At 42.9% G+C, this 17,556-nt stretch overlaps 1 protein-coding gene across 1 annotated transcript in view; it reads right to left on the bottom strand.

Moving 5' to 3' along the window:
- The window catches only part of DOCK8 (dedicator of cytokinesis 8), a 217,001-nt gene that overhangs the window by 33,984 nt on the left and 165,461 nt on the right, over window positions 1-17,556 (bottom strand). Inside the window, exons 29-37 of the mRNA XM_012814018.2 lie at window positions 15,791-15,960; window positions 14,627-14,772; window positions 11,619-11,801; window positions 11,124-11,253; window positions 10,059-10,146; window positions 6,236-6,332; window positions 4,732-4,866; window positions 3,482-3,634; window positions 1,337-1,547 (exon numbers count right to left, since the gene is read on the bottom strand). Of these exons, the coding sequence (XP_012669472.2) occupies window positions 1,337-1,547; window positions 3,482-3,634; window positions 4,732-4,866; window positions 6,236-6,332; window positions 10,059-10,146; window positions 11,124-11,253; window positions 11,619-11,801; window positions 14,627-14,772; window positions 15,791-15,960 (1,313 nt within the window). The remainder of the gene's footprint in view (window positions 1-1,336; window positions 1,548-3,481; window positions 3,635-4,731; window positions 4,867-6,235; window positions 6,333-10,058; window positions 10,147-11,123; window positions 11,254-11,618; window positions 11,802-14,626; window positions 14,773-15,790; window positions 15,961-17,556) is intronic.

The raw sequence follows: 17,556 nt of genomic DNA on the forward strand, positions 1-17,556 counted from the left end.
GGTTGCAGCCATCATTGTTGTTTGGCGGGCCCGGGCTGGATTCGAACCCGCCACCTTAGTTGTATGTGGCTGGCACCCCAGCCGCTTGAGCCACAGGCGCCAAGCCTATCTCCCTTTCCAATACATGTGTGTTTAAATTAGTTTGAAGTAGTTTCAGTTACTTGCAACCTGAAAAGTTCTAAACTGAACTGGAATATCAAGGCTATTTATAACAGCAAGTAGGGAGAGCTTAGGACCTCAGCTTGGGTTCCATGTCTCATAAGGATCCCAGATCTTCCTAGGGCTTTCGAGATTTTAAAACCTCTTCCAACCACTTGTTCTTAAGTACAAAAGCCAAGAGAGAAGAGGCCAGGGGAGCCAGCAGCATAAAGAAGGATGAGGACTATGGCTTCCTCTATAGACCCTGCAGGTGTCTGAGTCACAGAATGTTGTCCTGCCTCCCTTCCCCTCTACCGGCTTGTCAAGGCTCCTAACATTCCCACCACTAGATATATTTCACTGAATGAAGGCACTGAAGGCCTCTATTAAACTGATCATATTTGGCTTGGTCTTATGGTGAGTATCTGCATAAATGAGAGAGGTAGGAGTTGATGCAGAGGAGAGGAGAAGAAAAAGGTTCTAAGAATGAGGATGCGACGTTGCTGGAGCAGGCAGGAGAGACTGTGCCAATAGGGCTATTAGACCAAGGGAATAAGGAAAAAATCCCTCATTTATTCATTCATTTTCACTTATTTGAGAGCCTACCATAGAGCAGGCCAGGAGCTGGAGTTAAAAGATAAATGAGACACGCTAGAGCTCCATGGGCTTGTAATGGCGATGGAGAGATTACTGCCCTTGCCAGTTTCCTTAGGCCTGAGCTTGTTTAGGAGTTGTCTCTAACTGGGCCTTTGCTTACTTTCCAGTACCCCTCAGCAGTAAAGCTGGTCCTTTCATCATCATCTTAGACACACTTTGTTCTCTCCACTGTGTCCAACGTCCCTTCACTTTTCCCTTCCCAGCTGAATCCTGCCCCAGCCTTTCAATCTTACTCCTGACACCTGTGGGCTTCCCTGGCTACCGGGTTGTTTATTAATCACTCCTCCCCTTCTCCAACCTTACCCAGCATTCAGTTTCCTCCCATGCACCTGGCACTGAAGTGTCAGTTGTCTTGTAGCGCAGCCTAATTGTTTTGAGACTGAGACCTCCAAAGAGAGTGTTAGCATCTTGAAGCTGGAGACAGTGGTGGATGTATTTTTATTTTTTTTGTACTTTTCAGAGCACTGAGACATTTGTTGACCAATAAACATCTGCAAACTTTGTATCTTCATATATAAATCATGTATGTATGTATATATACAGTAATTGGCTGATCCCAAACCATGCATGAGACAAGGTATGTGCTTCTTTACCTGGGTGGGAAAAGGGGTTGTCTGCATGGCTGTGTCTTCTTCTGAATAGGCCAAAATGGTCCTCAAGGATCTTCTCAGGTGCTCCTCATTAAAGTCTGGGGCCTTGCCCACCAAAGATGCCAGAGACATGGTCACTTGCATCTTTACTCTTGCAAAGTTCTGCCTCAGGAAAAAGAAAGAAAAAAAAGATGGAACAAATAAGATGTTCTCAGCTGGTAGGTAACTGAAGGCAGCAAGGCCAGACCCAAACGACCCCCCATGTTTCTTTTTCATCCTTTCCTTATCTCACAATAAAACGTGCGCTAGACTCTGCACAAGACTCATACTGTTGTTTAAAGGATTTATCTGGATCCTGCTTTCACATAAATCTGCCAGACCCCCTTTAAATTTTCATTGGGGACTGGGCTGCCTCAACTCTGCGAGCTGGAAGGTTCCTTCTCAGTTGGGTCACAGGATGCTGTACATCCTTCTGTGCCAAGTCTCTCTTCTTGGGACTTCAAACTGCACAGAGGAATGGGACCTCTGTGGTGAGGAATTCTGAGATTTTGCACTCTGGGTGAGAAGCAACTTTTCCTTTTTCCTTTCCTTCCAGGCCCATGGAAAAATATGGCTATCCCTAGGCCTCCTCAGGAATGTCCTAGAGGCTTTTAAATAGCAATCCTTAATCTATTCTAAGAACCTTGCCTTTCTTCCATGGGCCAATTTATCTTTTAATATCATTTGAGGGTTTGGCAGCTGTGCTAAGTGGTTAGGGTGCCAGCCACATACACCAACGCAGGCAGGTTCGAACCTGGCCTGGGCTTGCTAAACAACAACAATGACAACTGCAACAAAAAAATAGCCAAGTGTTGTGGTGGGCGCCTGTAGTCCCAGCTACTTGGGAGGCTGAGGCAGGAGAATTGCTTAAGCCCAAGAGTTTGGGGTTGCTGTGAATTGTGATGCCATGGCACTCTACTGAGGGCGACATAGTAAGACTCTTGTTTCAAAAAAAAAAAAAAAAATCATTTGAGCATGCTTATTAACATAACCACAGATGAAAATTCCAAAATCCAAATTCCAAAATACCAAAATCTAGACAAACTGAAGCAAAGGTTGATTGTTCTAGAACAGAGTCAAACTCCCAAGGCTTCTTAGCTTTAATTGAAACTCGTCTCACTGATACTGATCATTTAAAGTTCTCTTTCACAGGGCATTCTCATACCAGCCAGCCACAATTCAGCACAGGACACATTCTTCTGAATTCTTAGCCCATCTGTTGTATTTTCTTCCTACTGATGATAACTTTTTTTTTTTTTTTTTGAGACAGAGCCTCAAGCTGTCCCCCTGGGCAGAGTGCCGTGGCATTACAGCTCACAGCAACCTCCAACTCCTGGGCTCAAGCGAGTCTCCTGCCTCCGCCTCCCAAGTAGCTGGGACCACAGGCGCCCGCCACAACGCCCGGCTATTTTTTTGGTTGCAGTCATCATTGTTGTTTGGCGGGTCCGGGCTGGGGATTCGAACCCGCCACCTTAGGTGTACGTGGCTGGCACCTTAGCCGGTTGAGCTATAGGCGCCGAGCCACTGATGATAACTTTTAACCTACGTATATTCTTCCACTTCTTTTTAAAACATACTGCTAGAAACCACTGCATGTCAAAACATTCAAATTAAAATGAAAGCTGCTATCCATCTAAGGACTCAACTGTTTCTTTCTCATAGGACAGAAGTAAAATTGTGACATTACTAAATTTTTTTTTTTTTTCTGAGACAGAGTCAGAGTGCTGACTCTGTAGAGTGATATGACTTCACAGCTTACAACAACCTCAAACTCTTGGGCTTAAGTGATTCTCTTGCCTCAGCCTCCTGAGTAGCTGGGACTATAGGCACCCACCACAACACCCAGCTATTTTTTGGTTGTAGTTGTCATTGTTGTTTGGCAGACCAGGGCTGGATTTGAACCCACTACTTTCTGGTATATGTGGCCGGCACCCTAGCTGCTAAGCTACAGGCGCCGAGCCAACACTACTAACTTTTCCTTATGTTTTTCTCTCAGCCACAGCTTTGCACTGACTTTCTCTACTATTCTAGGTCACCCAGCTGGTCTCAGCTCTTACACCAGTGGCTCCAAAGCTGAACCTCATGAGGAGGTAGAGGGTGGCACAGGCCTGGCTCCGGGTGACGTCCATGCTGCTGCCGCAGTGGTGCAGCACTCGCTGACACAGGTCCGCACACTGTTCCACCTCCTCCTCGAACAGCATGTCTCCAAACTAGGAGAGACACAAGGGGCCATGAGGCATCACTTGGCACTTGGGTATTCTCTCTGCACTGCTGAAATATGCAAATGTCTGCTTGGACAAGCAAAAAGCCCAACAGAGCCAATGCATTGCTCCATAAAGATAATGAGCTACGTGAGTCAGAAGATGAATTGGAGCAATCCAGTCGATTTAAGATTTAATTATGAACTTTATAACTAAGGTCAGAGCTACGTTACTAACTGCAGCTTAGCCAAGCTGCATTCACTGGTGAAGTCACAACTATGAAGGAATTAAGCCTCAGTTTCCTGAGTTTCTTGGAAGTTATTAGTGACTAAGAAAAATAAAATGGTCCTAAATAGGGGTGAGCAGATCTTTAAAAGATCCTGCAGGGAGGGTGATTGGTGGGACCACACCTATGGTCCATCTTACAAGGGTACATATGAATCTAAATGTAGAATATAAATGTCTTAACACAATAACTAAGAAAATGCCATGAAGGCTATGTTAACCAGTTTGGTGAAAATATTTCAAATTGTATATAAAATCAGCACACTGTACCCCATGACTACATTAATGTACACAGCTATGATTTAATAAAAGAAATAAAATAATAATAATAAAAGTAAAAAAAAAAAGATCCTGCATAGAAGACACCAACTGAGATCTTCAATAAAGGAGAAAAAAATAATCTGTATAGACCAAGGATAACCTGCCTTCTTCAGACTATGAATAATTCATTTCTAAATCTTCTGGCGTCTTATGACATGACATTTTGTCAAAGTTAACCATGGGAACAATATATAAAACTTAATCAGATGAGGTATTAAAGAAAAAGGGCGAAATAGCAAAGTTGCTCAATTAATTTTTGCTCTCATGTCACAGACCTTGTATGAGCAGGCATTTCCAATTTCTAGTGTTAGCCGCACATTCCAGGCAGGAGAGCCACTGTTTTTTCTCTCTATGATGACTGCCCACAGTACCTGCACATCTGTTTGCTTCCTAGGAGGACTTACGACCTTTACAGCAATGCCACTGTGTGGGTTTTGGTTGAGCTCATTAAGAGTTTTACTCTTCATTAAGGGTAAGAAAACAAATTGTCTCGTGTTTACCTTGGCAATGAGAGCACGGAGAGTTGCAAAGCAGTGAGTCAGGTAGGTGGTACTCTGATCACAGCTCAGAGAATTCACCAGGACCCTCAGAACACCTCCCAGCAGGTTGTCTTTACAGTCCAGAGCTGAGCTGGCCTGGGGAGTGGAAGAAGAGCATCACTGAATCCCTGCACTGTGCTAGTGAGCTGGGAGGGGGAAGACACCGGGGACACGCCTGGTGACCATGAGCACAGTGAGTCTGATGTTTCAGCTCACTGCGGAAGGTGATAGGGGTGTGGTGAGCCACCACACATGCATCCATCAACCATAAGAACTAAAGACCCATTTTCAAATGACTTTACTTTGATACTCTCAGTTGGTTTGGGATTTATACCTAATTTCTGGTCTACTAAACAAGGTTGTCAAGTGTATCTTTCCCCATTCTGAGTCACAGATTTTGGAACGTTCTTTCTTTTTATATACAGCATACTGCCTAGTTTTCCTATGGGGTTCAACACATACTTGTGGGCTTCCTAGCATAACAGGGACTGCTTCATGGCAGCAGCTTGTTAGCCACAGCAGGACTAACGCCACCAAGGATAATAACAAAAATACGTCAGCTTGCTTTGAAAATTGCAAATACATTTTCAGGGCTTGTTGAATATGTAGCACTCAAAGTTGAACCGTATAAAATATAATCAATATGATGCCAAGCATTTAAGTTACAAAGATATCAAAGACACCACATACCTCTTGTCTTTAGTTTTATACGACAATTACTTTGATTTTAGAAAACTTAAAAGTTGGATAATTAACATGCTATTGTGTTTCAACAGTGTTTTTCCTAGCTCTAAAAAGCAATACTGGACCTACTCTAATAATTCTCAGTGGAAACATGTAAGGACTCATTTTTCAGGGTGATTAAAAACTCATTATAACCCATACTTTTGGGGAATTTTTGGAAATATTACATAGAAGATGAAATTAGTCTGTTGCAATATTCACAGTGACCCTCTACTTGTCTATAGCAAATTCATGGTACAAATGACTTTACCAATCTGAGTCTAAAGCCAACATCATTTATTGCACAGTACTTTTTTTTAACCTAGTGTGGTCGTAATTATAGCTCTCATAGTAGACAGTGACCATCATTCAGCTGGAGCTAACCCCTCAGAAAAAACCTAGTTAACTCTCCCTGTTCTAGACGCTAAACCGCAAGCCTACCAACTGCATTATAAACTTGGCGCATAGTCAGACAGACTTGACCATGAGGATTAGCTTGTCTAGCACCTAACCCCTCCAAGACAGCAGCAATTCAAGGAAACCAGAAGAATGTTCGGTATCTCTGGAATTTGTAAGGTGGTCACTACTGCAAATAGAAAGCTTCTCAACTTTATTTAAACAGAAAAAAAGAGTGTTTTGTGATCATGTTTTCTTTCACAATTTTGTATGAGGAATTCTTTGTTAAATTTCAAGTAAACACATTCAAGTTGAACAAATCAGATCAGGTATTTGTTGTCCTCACCTGGATAATGTTTTCCTGCATATCCAAGATGATTAAATTTGCTTCTGTAGCCAGATTGCCACTGATCAGGGCTTCTTGATCTAACTCTGCCTTTGTTCTAAGAAACAAAAGGAGGTCAAGTTAAAGTGCGTATTAAGCCTGGCCAGGTTCCGATGATGGCAATCTATGCACCAAGGCGTAAAGAAATCTTCAGAATAGTCAACCTTGAAATAAAAACAAAGCAGCTGGCAGTGCATGAGTAATTAAGGAGTGCCGAGGCTTTCTGTGATCTGCGTCTTGTTAGATTGTTTATGTAAAGGCTTTAGGCCATCCTCATCCACACTGTTATTAATAATGAAAACAATTATAAAAATAACAATATGGGTATAGAGGCAATTATTGGTTGCTACCATCAATTATGCTATCCCGTCAATTGTTGCCTAAAGCTTCAGGGCCATGCTCGTATTTCATGCATGAAAACCTTCTCTAGATCTGAGCCAGGGGAAGCCCCTGTAACATGCTGGGAGAGGGAGATGGGATGTGATGTAAATTTGGCCAACAGTGGTGCTGCTGGGTTAGAAAGGGTGAGCCTTCAGCACAGGTTCTGGGAGAGTCTGTTTCTTAAATTCCCAAAGACTACCTTGGGGTTGCTTTGTCAGGCTGTGAGGTCTCTGTCCTCTTCCACTGAGAAGCAAGGGTGCATTCCTATGGGGCAGGTGATCAAGCACCCTGCTGGACATTCCTGGCCATTTCTCCCTAGGGATGGAAAATTACCTGGTGCTGCTTCTCTATTGGTTTCATTTTAAGGAATCATAACATTTTATTCATGAGAGTCTATCTATCCTCATAAAACCCTAGTGAAGCTAGAAAGTGATACTTTGTATCACCGTCCAAATTTAGGTGCAAAGAAAGGAATGTCTGTTCCCAAGATGTCTAGTGGCCAAGCTGTTACTACTGGGTTGGAGCATCATGCTACCAGCTCAAATATCTTGGACCAGGACCACTTTAGCTGTTCTGGAGTCCCTTTAACCCAACAGTGGGAGCACTGCAGTTGCTTACACACTAGAAACTTCAAAAGCACCTCAGGTTGAAAATTACTGCTCTTTTAGTTAAAATAATTCAAAATAATTGAAAAGTGATCAGAAAGAAAAAGGTGAAAGACACCACTAATAGAATTACAGTAAGTTTTCCAAATAGACACACTGAACTGTTACATGTATAATTTTACTATGGTTACTGTTAAAAAAAAAAAAGAAAGTAAAAAGAAAAGAAGGCCATAGCCCCTGAGGATGTGAAGACACGAACCATCAGCTCTGACAACAGGCCGTCCACCAGCTAGCTCAGGGCTGAGAACCAACCTAGAGAGAAGAGTAGGCCTCACATGGTAAGACCCGGTGTCATGTTATTGCTGCAAGCAGAAGGGAAACATTCATTTACACATCGCAGGTAAAGCATGCCTTGTCCGGCTCACTGCGTGCATGAGCTAACCACCTTAGCAGTTCTGTAGCAACTACTGCTTGTGTTGTTTTTTATTTTTTCCCGCCTAAACTAGAAAGTATAGATTATCAGATCCAAATATCTTATAAATCAGTTCAAGAAATTTAGAGTAAGAATAAATAGCCTAGAGACAGAGTCTCACTTTGTCGCCCTCGGTAGAATGCTGTGGCGTCACAGCTCACAGCAACCTCCAGCTCTTGGGGTTAGGTGATTCTCTTGCCTCAGCCTCCCGAGTAGCTGGGACTACAGGTGCCCACCACAATGCCCAGCTAAAATACCAAAATATCTTATAAATCAGTTCAAGGAATTTAGAGTAAGAATAAATACCAAAATGAACATTACTAAAAATACCAACAACTGGGTCTTCCAAGTGGCACCTATGATAAAAATGTATTTATTGCTCTAGTGTTTTAAAATAAATTGGACTCGGCTCGGCGCCTGTGGCTCAAGTGGCTAAGGCGCCAGCCACATACACCTAAGGTGGCAGGTTCAAATCCAGCCTGAGCCCGCCAAACAACAATGACGACTGCAACCAGAAAAATAGCCAGGCGTTGTGACGAGCACCTGTGGTCCCAGCTACTTGGGAGGCTGAGGCAGGAGACTCGCTTGAGCCCAGGAGTTGGAGGTTGCTGTGAGCTGTGATGCCATGGCACTCTACCCAGGGGGACAGCTTGAGGCTCTGTCTCAAAAAATAAAAAAAATAAAAAATAAATAAATTGGACTCCCCAAAGTACCATAGGGAACCAGATTGATTCATTCTTGTGGTAAGAGCAAAGGCACTAAGTCATATTTGTTTACAAACATTTACGACATTGCTATTCAAGTCAGCCCCATGCCCCATCCCATGAGGGGTGCTTCATATACCATGAGGATATCCTGCCTAGACTTGTCAACAATGTGTGTGTGTGTGTGTGGTATAATGTTTAGCTCAGTAAACCTTGGGATTCATTAGGCTACCTATGGCTAAGAGGCATAGGAGATGTGCTATCTATCCAAACATATTTAGTTTTAGCCCTCACAAGTCCAAATTGTTGCATGTAAAGCAATACATACCCAAATGCATCAACATATTATATCTATCTCTATCTATACCATATGTTGCAATCCAAGCAGGATTTTTCTTCTTTAATTTCTTTACATTTTTTTCCCCTGATAGCAATATATATAATACACATCCAACTGTAGGAAATACAGCCAAGTATTTTCTTCAAATATAAAGAAAATATCAAATATCTGTTTTCCAACACCTCCAAACTCACAAATAATATTTTGATATATTTCTTTCTAGCCTTATAATAAGGTATTTACTGTAGGTCATTGGGGATTTGAGATTATACTCTAAAATCAAGTGTCTATACTGCTTTTGTTCCCTCAACATTATACATATCATAAGTGTCTCCCACATCATTTTCTTTTCTTTTCCTTTATTTATTTATTTCTTTATTTTTTTGAGACGAGTCTCACTCTGTCACCCTGGGTAGAGTGCTAGGTAGCTCATAGCAACCTCAAACTCTTTTTCTTCTTTTTTTTTTTTTGCAGTTTTTGGCCAGGGCTGGGTTTGAATCCACCACCTCCGGTATATGGGGCTGGCGCCCTACTCCTTGAGCCACAAGTGCCGCCACAACCTCAAACTCTTGGGCATAAGAGATCCTTTTGTCTCAGCCTCCCAAGTAGCTAGAGGCACCTGCTACAACCCCCCTAAGTTTTCTATTTTTAGTAGACACGGGGTCTTGCTCTGGCTCAGGCTAGTCTCAAACTCCTGAGCTCAAGCAATCTACCTGTCTCAGCCTCCCAGAGTGCTAGGATTATAGGCAAGAACCACCATGCCTGGTGTTCCCATGTCATTTTCAAAACATTTTACTGGCAACCTAATATTTCATTATATACATATTTCCCTATTCTTTAGCATGTAGAATATTTCCAAGTTTTACAAACAATTTTAAGTAACACTGACATAAATATCCCCAAATCTATATCTTTGTACACATTTCCAGAATGGAAATGTGGATTTGAAATTATGTGGTCTTAGGGCACTGTAACCTGCGTTTCCTATTTCCCTGTTCCCCACTCCACCCCTAATCAGCTGCTTTTATTAAACTATCTGAAGTTGCTAAGTAAATATTAGTTTTCTTTACATGCTTATCAATATGATAAATTTTTAAGAGCTTGAAATCACAACTCATACCTTTGATTATCCTGGCTCCCTGGATAAACTGTATTTACACAGATAATGATGTTTCATTTTCTTACCCTTGGAAGGATGCAGTTGTTTGAGTAATATAAGTAGCCTGGGAAAAACAGTTTTGAACTTTAGGTAAAAGTAACACAAAGTTGCTGAGTGACTCACTTATCTAGTTTCTCATTAGCTTGCCGCCACTGTGTCTGCTCTTTCTTCCATCTCAAATTTTCATTTAGGCCTGGAAATCGGTCATTCCCTAGGAGTTAAGAAATGCATGATAGGAATTTGATTAGCATGAAACCCTCCAAGATAACAGAAGTTCATAACAAGCTCAGCTACAGGCCCTCAGCACTGCTTCTGTGGCTGTTAGCGTCCATGTTGGTTGCTGGTGGGAGACAAAGTCACCGTGCCTGAGCCAGGGTCAGTCTGCTCTTCCACTGATAGGCTACGACTTTAGAAGAACCCTGGCCTTGTGTTGGGGTTGGGGAGTACATTTCTCATGAGCAGAGGGTTCCAGTGAAATGCTGGTAGCTCAGTGAATGATTGGGAAGGAAAGTGTGGGTGTTGAATGAAGGTGCCTGACCACTGCTGAAAACCACAGCTGAGCTTCTTTCAAGTCCCCTGACACTGTGTCCCACTGAATAGAACACGCTGTCTCTGCTATACAATGAGCACAGTGAGTAAGACCCAGGGTACCTGGGCGTTTCATTTTTTTCTAGAGTGATGAACTCAGCTTTTTGAGATCATTTCTGGTCTAGTAAGGTACCTGGGGAACTGAACACTCTGAAACCATTTTGACGAAGTGGTTCCATTCTCATAACACCCTGAATGATTTAGGGATATGACCTTGGGTCCAAAACTATCCGATATCTCCATCGTGCTCTAGAGAGACTAGTCAAATGTCACCTAGAAAGGCCTGGTGCTTGAGGAGACACCTTCCACCTTATCCATGACTCACATTCTGGAGTGTCACCTTTTACTACCGAGTTTTAATTAAAAGAGGTCAATCTGGGGACATTTTCGGGCTTCCTGTTATTACAGCATCACTTTTTCTTAGAAGCACAAGGCTAACATTATATATGTCAAGCACAGAATCCCAGAACCTCTTGTCTCTGATACTACCATGAACGTCTCAAGAAAGTGATGGTATCTACTCGTGCTGGAGGGACATTACTTCCCACAAGGCGTGAGAAACTGTCTAACAGCATGAAGGGCAGGGCCAGGGCAACACACCTGGGTTTCGGCGGCGCATCATCTCCCCTCGGGCCCCTTCCCCGTGGAGCAAAGCCTCTTCCAGCTTGGCCTTTACGTCCCTCGACTTCTGTAGGACTTGGGTACTGACTTTGTGAGAGCTCTGTTTTCCCTGGAAAGGACAGAGGCAGGAGGACACTTCGTTTGGTGAGATCTCTGTTGATGTGGAGAACTGTCAAAACTGAACGCTCCATGGCGACGTCAGCCAGTTTTGACCTGTGCTACACAGAGACGCTATCCTGGGTGGTCCCGGGGCTAACATTCTGTTAATGAGTATGGGGGTCTCTCTGCAGAAGGCAGAGACCTTGTCCCTGTAAAATGATACTATCTGTAAATGCAAATAGGTTATGGATTGCAAGATAAAAATAAGAAAAAATAATGATGCTTCTATTGCCCAAATAAAAAGGAAGAGCGTAACAAGACAGGATTGAACTTGGGAGATAAGAACTGATGTAAGGTTGAGCCGCCCACACTTACCTTGTACTCAAAACATGAGACACAGATGAAAAGTAGATCTAAAATCCTGTTCAGCTGCATTGAAGGCAGGTCAGCAATCCACTTCCTGATGAGGCTCTGGTCAGCATTTTTCATGACCCAGAGGAAGCAAATCATGAGGTGGCGGGTGGTGTCGGCGTTGAGCACATTGTACTGCTTGTAGGGCTGGAGGGAGGAAGGTTGAAGGATGGGGCAGGGGGAGAAGTCAAGCCACAGAATTATCCAAAGTGTTCTCTTAGAATATAGTGACTGCCCTTCCTTGGCCCGGGAGCTGTCTCCAGGAGCCCAGCCTTGGGTCGGCGGGGAAGCCATGTCCTCTGAGCTGGGCTGCTCAGCATTACAGCCAGGCTTTTTCAGCCACAGACCTGAGTACCCTCTGCCTTAGGAGTGGTGTGGTGTGGTGATCTTCCCTGCACTTTCCCCATGCTCTACATTAATCTCAAAAGGGCTTTCATGCTGCTAACATCTCCATGCTGGACAGCAGAGGGTGGGGCTTGCAGAGGAGAACTAATCTGGCTGGGTGCCATGAATAACCTCACTGTTCAGGATTTAGCCTCTTTTTTACATAGTCCAAAATATAACATAAGGGTCACGAACTGCTCAGCAATTAATCAAATGTGTTAGTGGAGTCCTCTGTAATGGGACTTTAATCATGACTTATGTTTGCCTGGGGGCAGGGGTGTGGGGGGGTTTAGGCTACTTGCTTCAATACTTTGGCCACAAGTATTCATTTTAGAGTGCTGAACACACTTTCTGGTACTCATCAGATCAACACAAACAACAATAGGCGGCTGCGCCCTTGGTTCCTGCAGCGTAGCTAATATCCAGTGGAATGCAGTGGTGAAATTGCAATGAGGTATTTGTCAGCATGTGAGGAAGATGTTAGTTTTGGATGGAAATAATAGAGGTTATGAAGTTACTTTAACTTCTGAGTTATTCTGAGTTTGTTGCCAAGAATGAAAAAAATCTTGAGATATAACTACACAGGGAATATGTTCTAACAAGTGAACTTTGGGCTTTTGGGTTGCTCCTTCAGAGACAAATAATGTAAAAGGCACACTCCGCCTTAAGCAGCTGACATGGATGAGACAGATATTGGAAAGGTGGAGACTGGGTGGCATGGCTCATGCCTATAATCCTAGCACTTTGGGAGGCCGAGGCAGCAGGACTGCTTGAGCTTAGGAGTTCGAGACCAGCATGAGCAAGGGTGAGACCCCCGCCTCTACCCAAAACAGAAAAACTAGCCAGGTGTTGTAGTGGGTGCAGGCAGTCCCAGCTACTTGGGAGGCTGAAGCAAGAAGATTGCTCAAGCCCAAGAGTTTGAGGTTGCTGTGAGCTATGATGCCATAGCACTCTACTCAGAATCTTACTTTTTTGATTCTGTCTCAAAAAAAAAAAAAAAGTGAAGGTCATAAACACACACTATTTCTCAAACTGTAAGGTCAGTGATATCCGATCTCAAACGTCTTTTTCCTTTCTGTCACCCTGCCTTGCTGCCTCCCCAGTCCTCATAGAGACAGGGGATTCCTGAAAGCTAGAGGGAAGAGAAAGTTGTCCAGCAAAGATGTTAGGTTGAGACACTGACTTCTCAGAAGTGCAGGTATCCACCCCACTACTAGGAAACTACCCAAAAGAAAAAAAGACATTTTGGCTCGGCGCCTATAGCTCAACCGGCTAAGGCGCCAGCCACGTACACCTAAGGTGGCGGGTTCGAATCCCCAGCCCGGACCCGCCAAACAACAATGACGGCTGCAACCAAAAAACAGCCAGGCGTTGTGGCGGGCGCCTGTGGTCCCAGCTACTTGGGAGGCGGAGGCAGGAGACTCGCTTGAGCCCAGGAGTAGGAGGTTGCTGTGAGCTGTGATGCCATGGCACTCTACCCAGGGGGACAGCTTGAGGCTCTGTCTCAAAAAAAAAAAAAAAAGAAAAGAAAAAAAGACATTTTACCGTCAGGATATTTGCACTCAAATGTTTTTAGCCCTGCAATTCACAATCACAAAGATGTTGATACAACCCAGTACCCTCCAACATGTGAATGGTTCAATAAACTGTGGAATCTGTATACCATGGAATACTATCCGGCCAGAAAAAGACAGGGAGTTCATGCCTTTTCTAACAACACGGATTATCTGGAGAACATTGGCTTAAGCATCATGAGAATGGAAAAAGCAGCATCCCATGTATTCAGTACTAAATGAGAGCTAGGAGATTAACAACTACAGATTTGCATGAGAGAAAAACTCAAATTCAAGTAGAGGGGGAAGGGGTTGGGTAAATTCCCACCCGAGGCTACACGGTATGAGTGTACTGCACACTTCCTGAGTGAAAGACACTACACTTGGACTTGAACCTTACAAAAGCAAGCTGTGTAACCATGTCATAGGTAGGCCCATATTGGTCTGAAATTAAAAAAAAAAAGCTGGAGGATGCAATGCTGTCTTGACAAGGGAGAGTCAGAGCTCATCAATGAACAGATGAACGGAGATGAATCCTGCTGTTAAGTGAACAGGGGTTCTTTAAGTCATAGAGTCATGCAAAGATATAGAACCCAAGAACTCTCCTTAGGCTCCCAAGGGACACAGAAAAAACTGTAGTCTTTGGCTTACAAAGCACTTACCCCAGGCCATCAGTCTCCTTCACTTTTTTTTGAAAGTAGGCAAGGTATGAATAATAAGAAGGAGCACAGCTCAAACCTCCACCCCGAGGGAGCCTTGGCTTGTTCTCCTTTGCAATGATCACAGATTTCCCAAGTTTTCCTCTTTCCTGGTTTCTTGAACCTGAACTCAGCACCTTTGGGACTGGCTGAATTTTTTAGTCTGCACATCTCTTGCTGTTGCCAGACATGTGCTCCTCAGCCTCCAGCCTTACAAAGACTCTTTCCAAAGCCACAAGGCAGAAACCATCTCTGCTTGCTCTAAGCTGAGTTCTTCCATCATAAGATGGAAAAAAAACACAAAATGAAAATAAACCAGACAAATGCACCAACATACCAAGGAAGATACCATTATTCCACTCGTCTTCAAATTAAACTGATTCCCAGCTATGGCCAGGGCCACATTCTGGTTAATGGCACTCGCCCCTTCTTGTTCTTCATCGGAGCCATTGGGACGACTTTTCCCACTACGCACATCTGCAGCTGCAGTGAAAACATGAAGCTGATGTCAAGCCCAAGGCGGTATTTCCCTGTGCCTCCTACCCAATAAGGGACTGATACTTCTTTGTCACTAAGTCAGCACTGTCATTTAAAACCTGACATTTGACATTATTTATCTGATTCTATCCAGAAAAAAAAAATTCTAGTCCAATCTTGTGCTGGGCATTTTAGAGACAAGATTGGATTAGAGGCTCGGCGCCTATAGCTCAACCGGCTAAGGCGCCAGCCACATACACCTAAGGTGGCGGGTTCGAATCCCCAGCCCGGACCCGCCAAACAACAATGACGGCTGCAACCAAAAAATAGCCGGGCGTTGTGGCGGGCGCCTGTGGTCCCAGCTACTTGGGAGGCGGAGGCAGGAGACTCGCTTGAGCCCAGGAGTTGGAGGTTGCTGTGAGCTGTAATGCCATGGCACTCTGCCCAGGGGGACAGCTTGAGGCTCTGTCTCAAAAAAAAAAAAAAAAAAAAGATTGGATTAGAAATTAATTATTCAAGTTCATTTTCAGACAACTTATCCTTTCTTGCTGCTCAGCAGGAGATGGCTATGGCAGAATTTCCTAACACTAACACACACCATGTTTTTTTTTTTTTTTTTGCATAAAACAACTGTTAGGGTTCATTTGAGACTGCTTCTTTGCTTCACCATAAAGAAAAGAGAAGAAATGCCTTTATTTCATGGTGTTACAGTAGTGATCTCCAAAATGAGTGATTCTGTTATTTTTCATCCTCTGTCATGTATGGGTTTATAAAGTTCATTCTATCCTAGCAGATCAGTGAACGAACCAATGAACAAATAATTTCTAAAAAGAAAACATACATAGGACTCTAGGTCCTCCCCGCCCCCCGACCCCTGCCGTGTTAAAGAGGTTTGGTGACCCCTGGTGTGAAGGGTTGCTCATATAAGCATATTAGCATCAAAGCTAACCACAGAGACCTCATTTTGGTTGGGCATTTGGCAGGGGCCCCATCCATCTGGGGTGGGAAACACAGGGCTCCTTACCTGTAAAGTCATAGAGCTGTGGCAAAGCATCCAAAATGATGCCAACCAAAGGCAGGTAAAGGGCAGCAATTTTGACCTTCACCTCTGGTTTGACACAACGAGGGTCCAGGTCATGAGAACTTAGCAGGCTGTGGATGGCACTGACAGCTTTCTTTTGCACTTTGCTGATTCTGTTGGCACAACACAGAAAGTTAGAGTGAAGGGAGATAGACCAAATGCTCTTACACAGTGGAGATCGGTCAGAATGCTTCTGAACAATGAGGTGACAATGTGAAAACCAAACAAAATAGGGTAGAAACATACAGAATCCAGAAACAGACTGCCTGTGTTCTAATCCTGGAGCTCTATTCACACGACATTTTCAAGTTCATAGTGTTGGGCTCAGTCCTGCCTTTTTATTGCTGAATAATATTCCACTGTCTGAACATTTTATTTGTCCATTCATCAATTGATGAATTTTTGGATTGTTCTCACTGTTGAGTTGTTAAGATTTTTTTTATATGTATTCCAGATTCAAGTCCCTTGTTAAATTTTTGATTTGCAAATTTTTCTCCCATTCTGTGGATTGCCTATTCATTTTCGCAATGATGTCTATGAATCAGAGTTTTACTTTTAATGCTGTTCAATTTATATATATTTTCCTTTGTTGCTCATACTTTTGGGGTCACATCAAAGAAACCACTGCCTCATCCAAGCTCATGATGATTATGTATGTGATTTTACCTAAAAGTTATACTATTTTAGTTTTTACATTTAGGTTTCTGGTCTATTTCAGTTCATTTTTGTATGTAGTATGAGGTAGGAGTCCAAGTTCATTCTTTTGAATATGGATATCTGGTTGTCTCTGCATAATTTATTAAAAATACGATTTTTCTCCCATTGAACTGCTTTGGCACCCTTGTCAAAAATATATTGATTATAAACATGAGGAGCTATTTCTTGACTTAATTCAATTTCATTGATCTATGTCTGTCCTTATGACAGAACCACATAGCCTTGACTATTTCTGCTTTGTACTAAGTTTGGAAATTGGGAAGTGGGAGTTCTCCAATATTGTTCTTTTTCAAGATAGCTTTGGCTATATTGGTCCCTTGAATTTCCACAAGAATTTTAAGATCAACTTGTTAATTCCTGCAAGAATCCAGCTGTGATTGTGAGAAGAACTACATTTTATCTATAGATCTATTTGAGGAGGATTTTATTTCCATGTTCATCAGATACTGGTCTGTAATTTGATTGTGATGTCTTTGTCTGGTTTTATTGTCAGGATAATGCCAGATTCTTAGAATCAGCTAGGAAGAGTTTTTTCTTCTTTTCTTCTTCAGAAGAGTTGGTAAAGAATTGGAATTAGTTTAAATTAATTTGAAAATACAGTAGAACCTCTGTAAGTTGACCACCCAAGGGACTATAACAAATTGGTCAACAGATGGAGGTGGTCGACATAAGGAACGAGGCCTCCTGGACTGATATGTACAGAGGGCGCATGTCTGGTCTATGAAAATTAGGTCAACTTGAGATAGTCAATTATGGAGGTTCTAGTGTATTTGGTAGAATTCTCCATTAAAGCCTTGAGTCCTAGGATTTTCTTTGTGAAAAGTATTTTGACTACTAATTCACTCTCTTTACTTGTTATTGATTTATTCAGATTTTCTATTTATTTTTGGAGCCAGTTTTAGTAGTTGTATCTTCTTTTAAGAATTTGTCTGGGCTCGGCGCCTATAGCTCAACCGGCTAAGGCGCCAGCCACATACACCTAAGGTGGCGGG

This window comes from Otolemur garnettii, unplaced genomic scaffold (genome assembly GCF_000181295.1).
Source record: "Otolemur garnettii isolate 467f Iridium unplaced genomic scaffold, OtoGar3 scaffold00006, whole genome shotgun sequence".
In the NCBI taxonomy this organism is placed as follows: domain Eukaryota; kingdom Metazoa; phylum Chordata; class Mammalia; order Primates; family Galagidae; genus Otolemur; species Otolemur garnettii.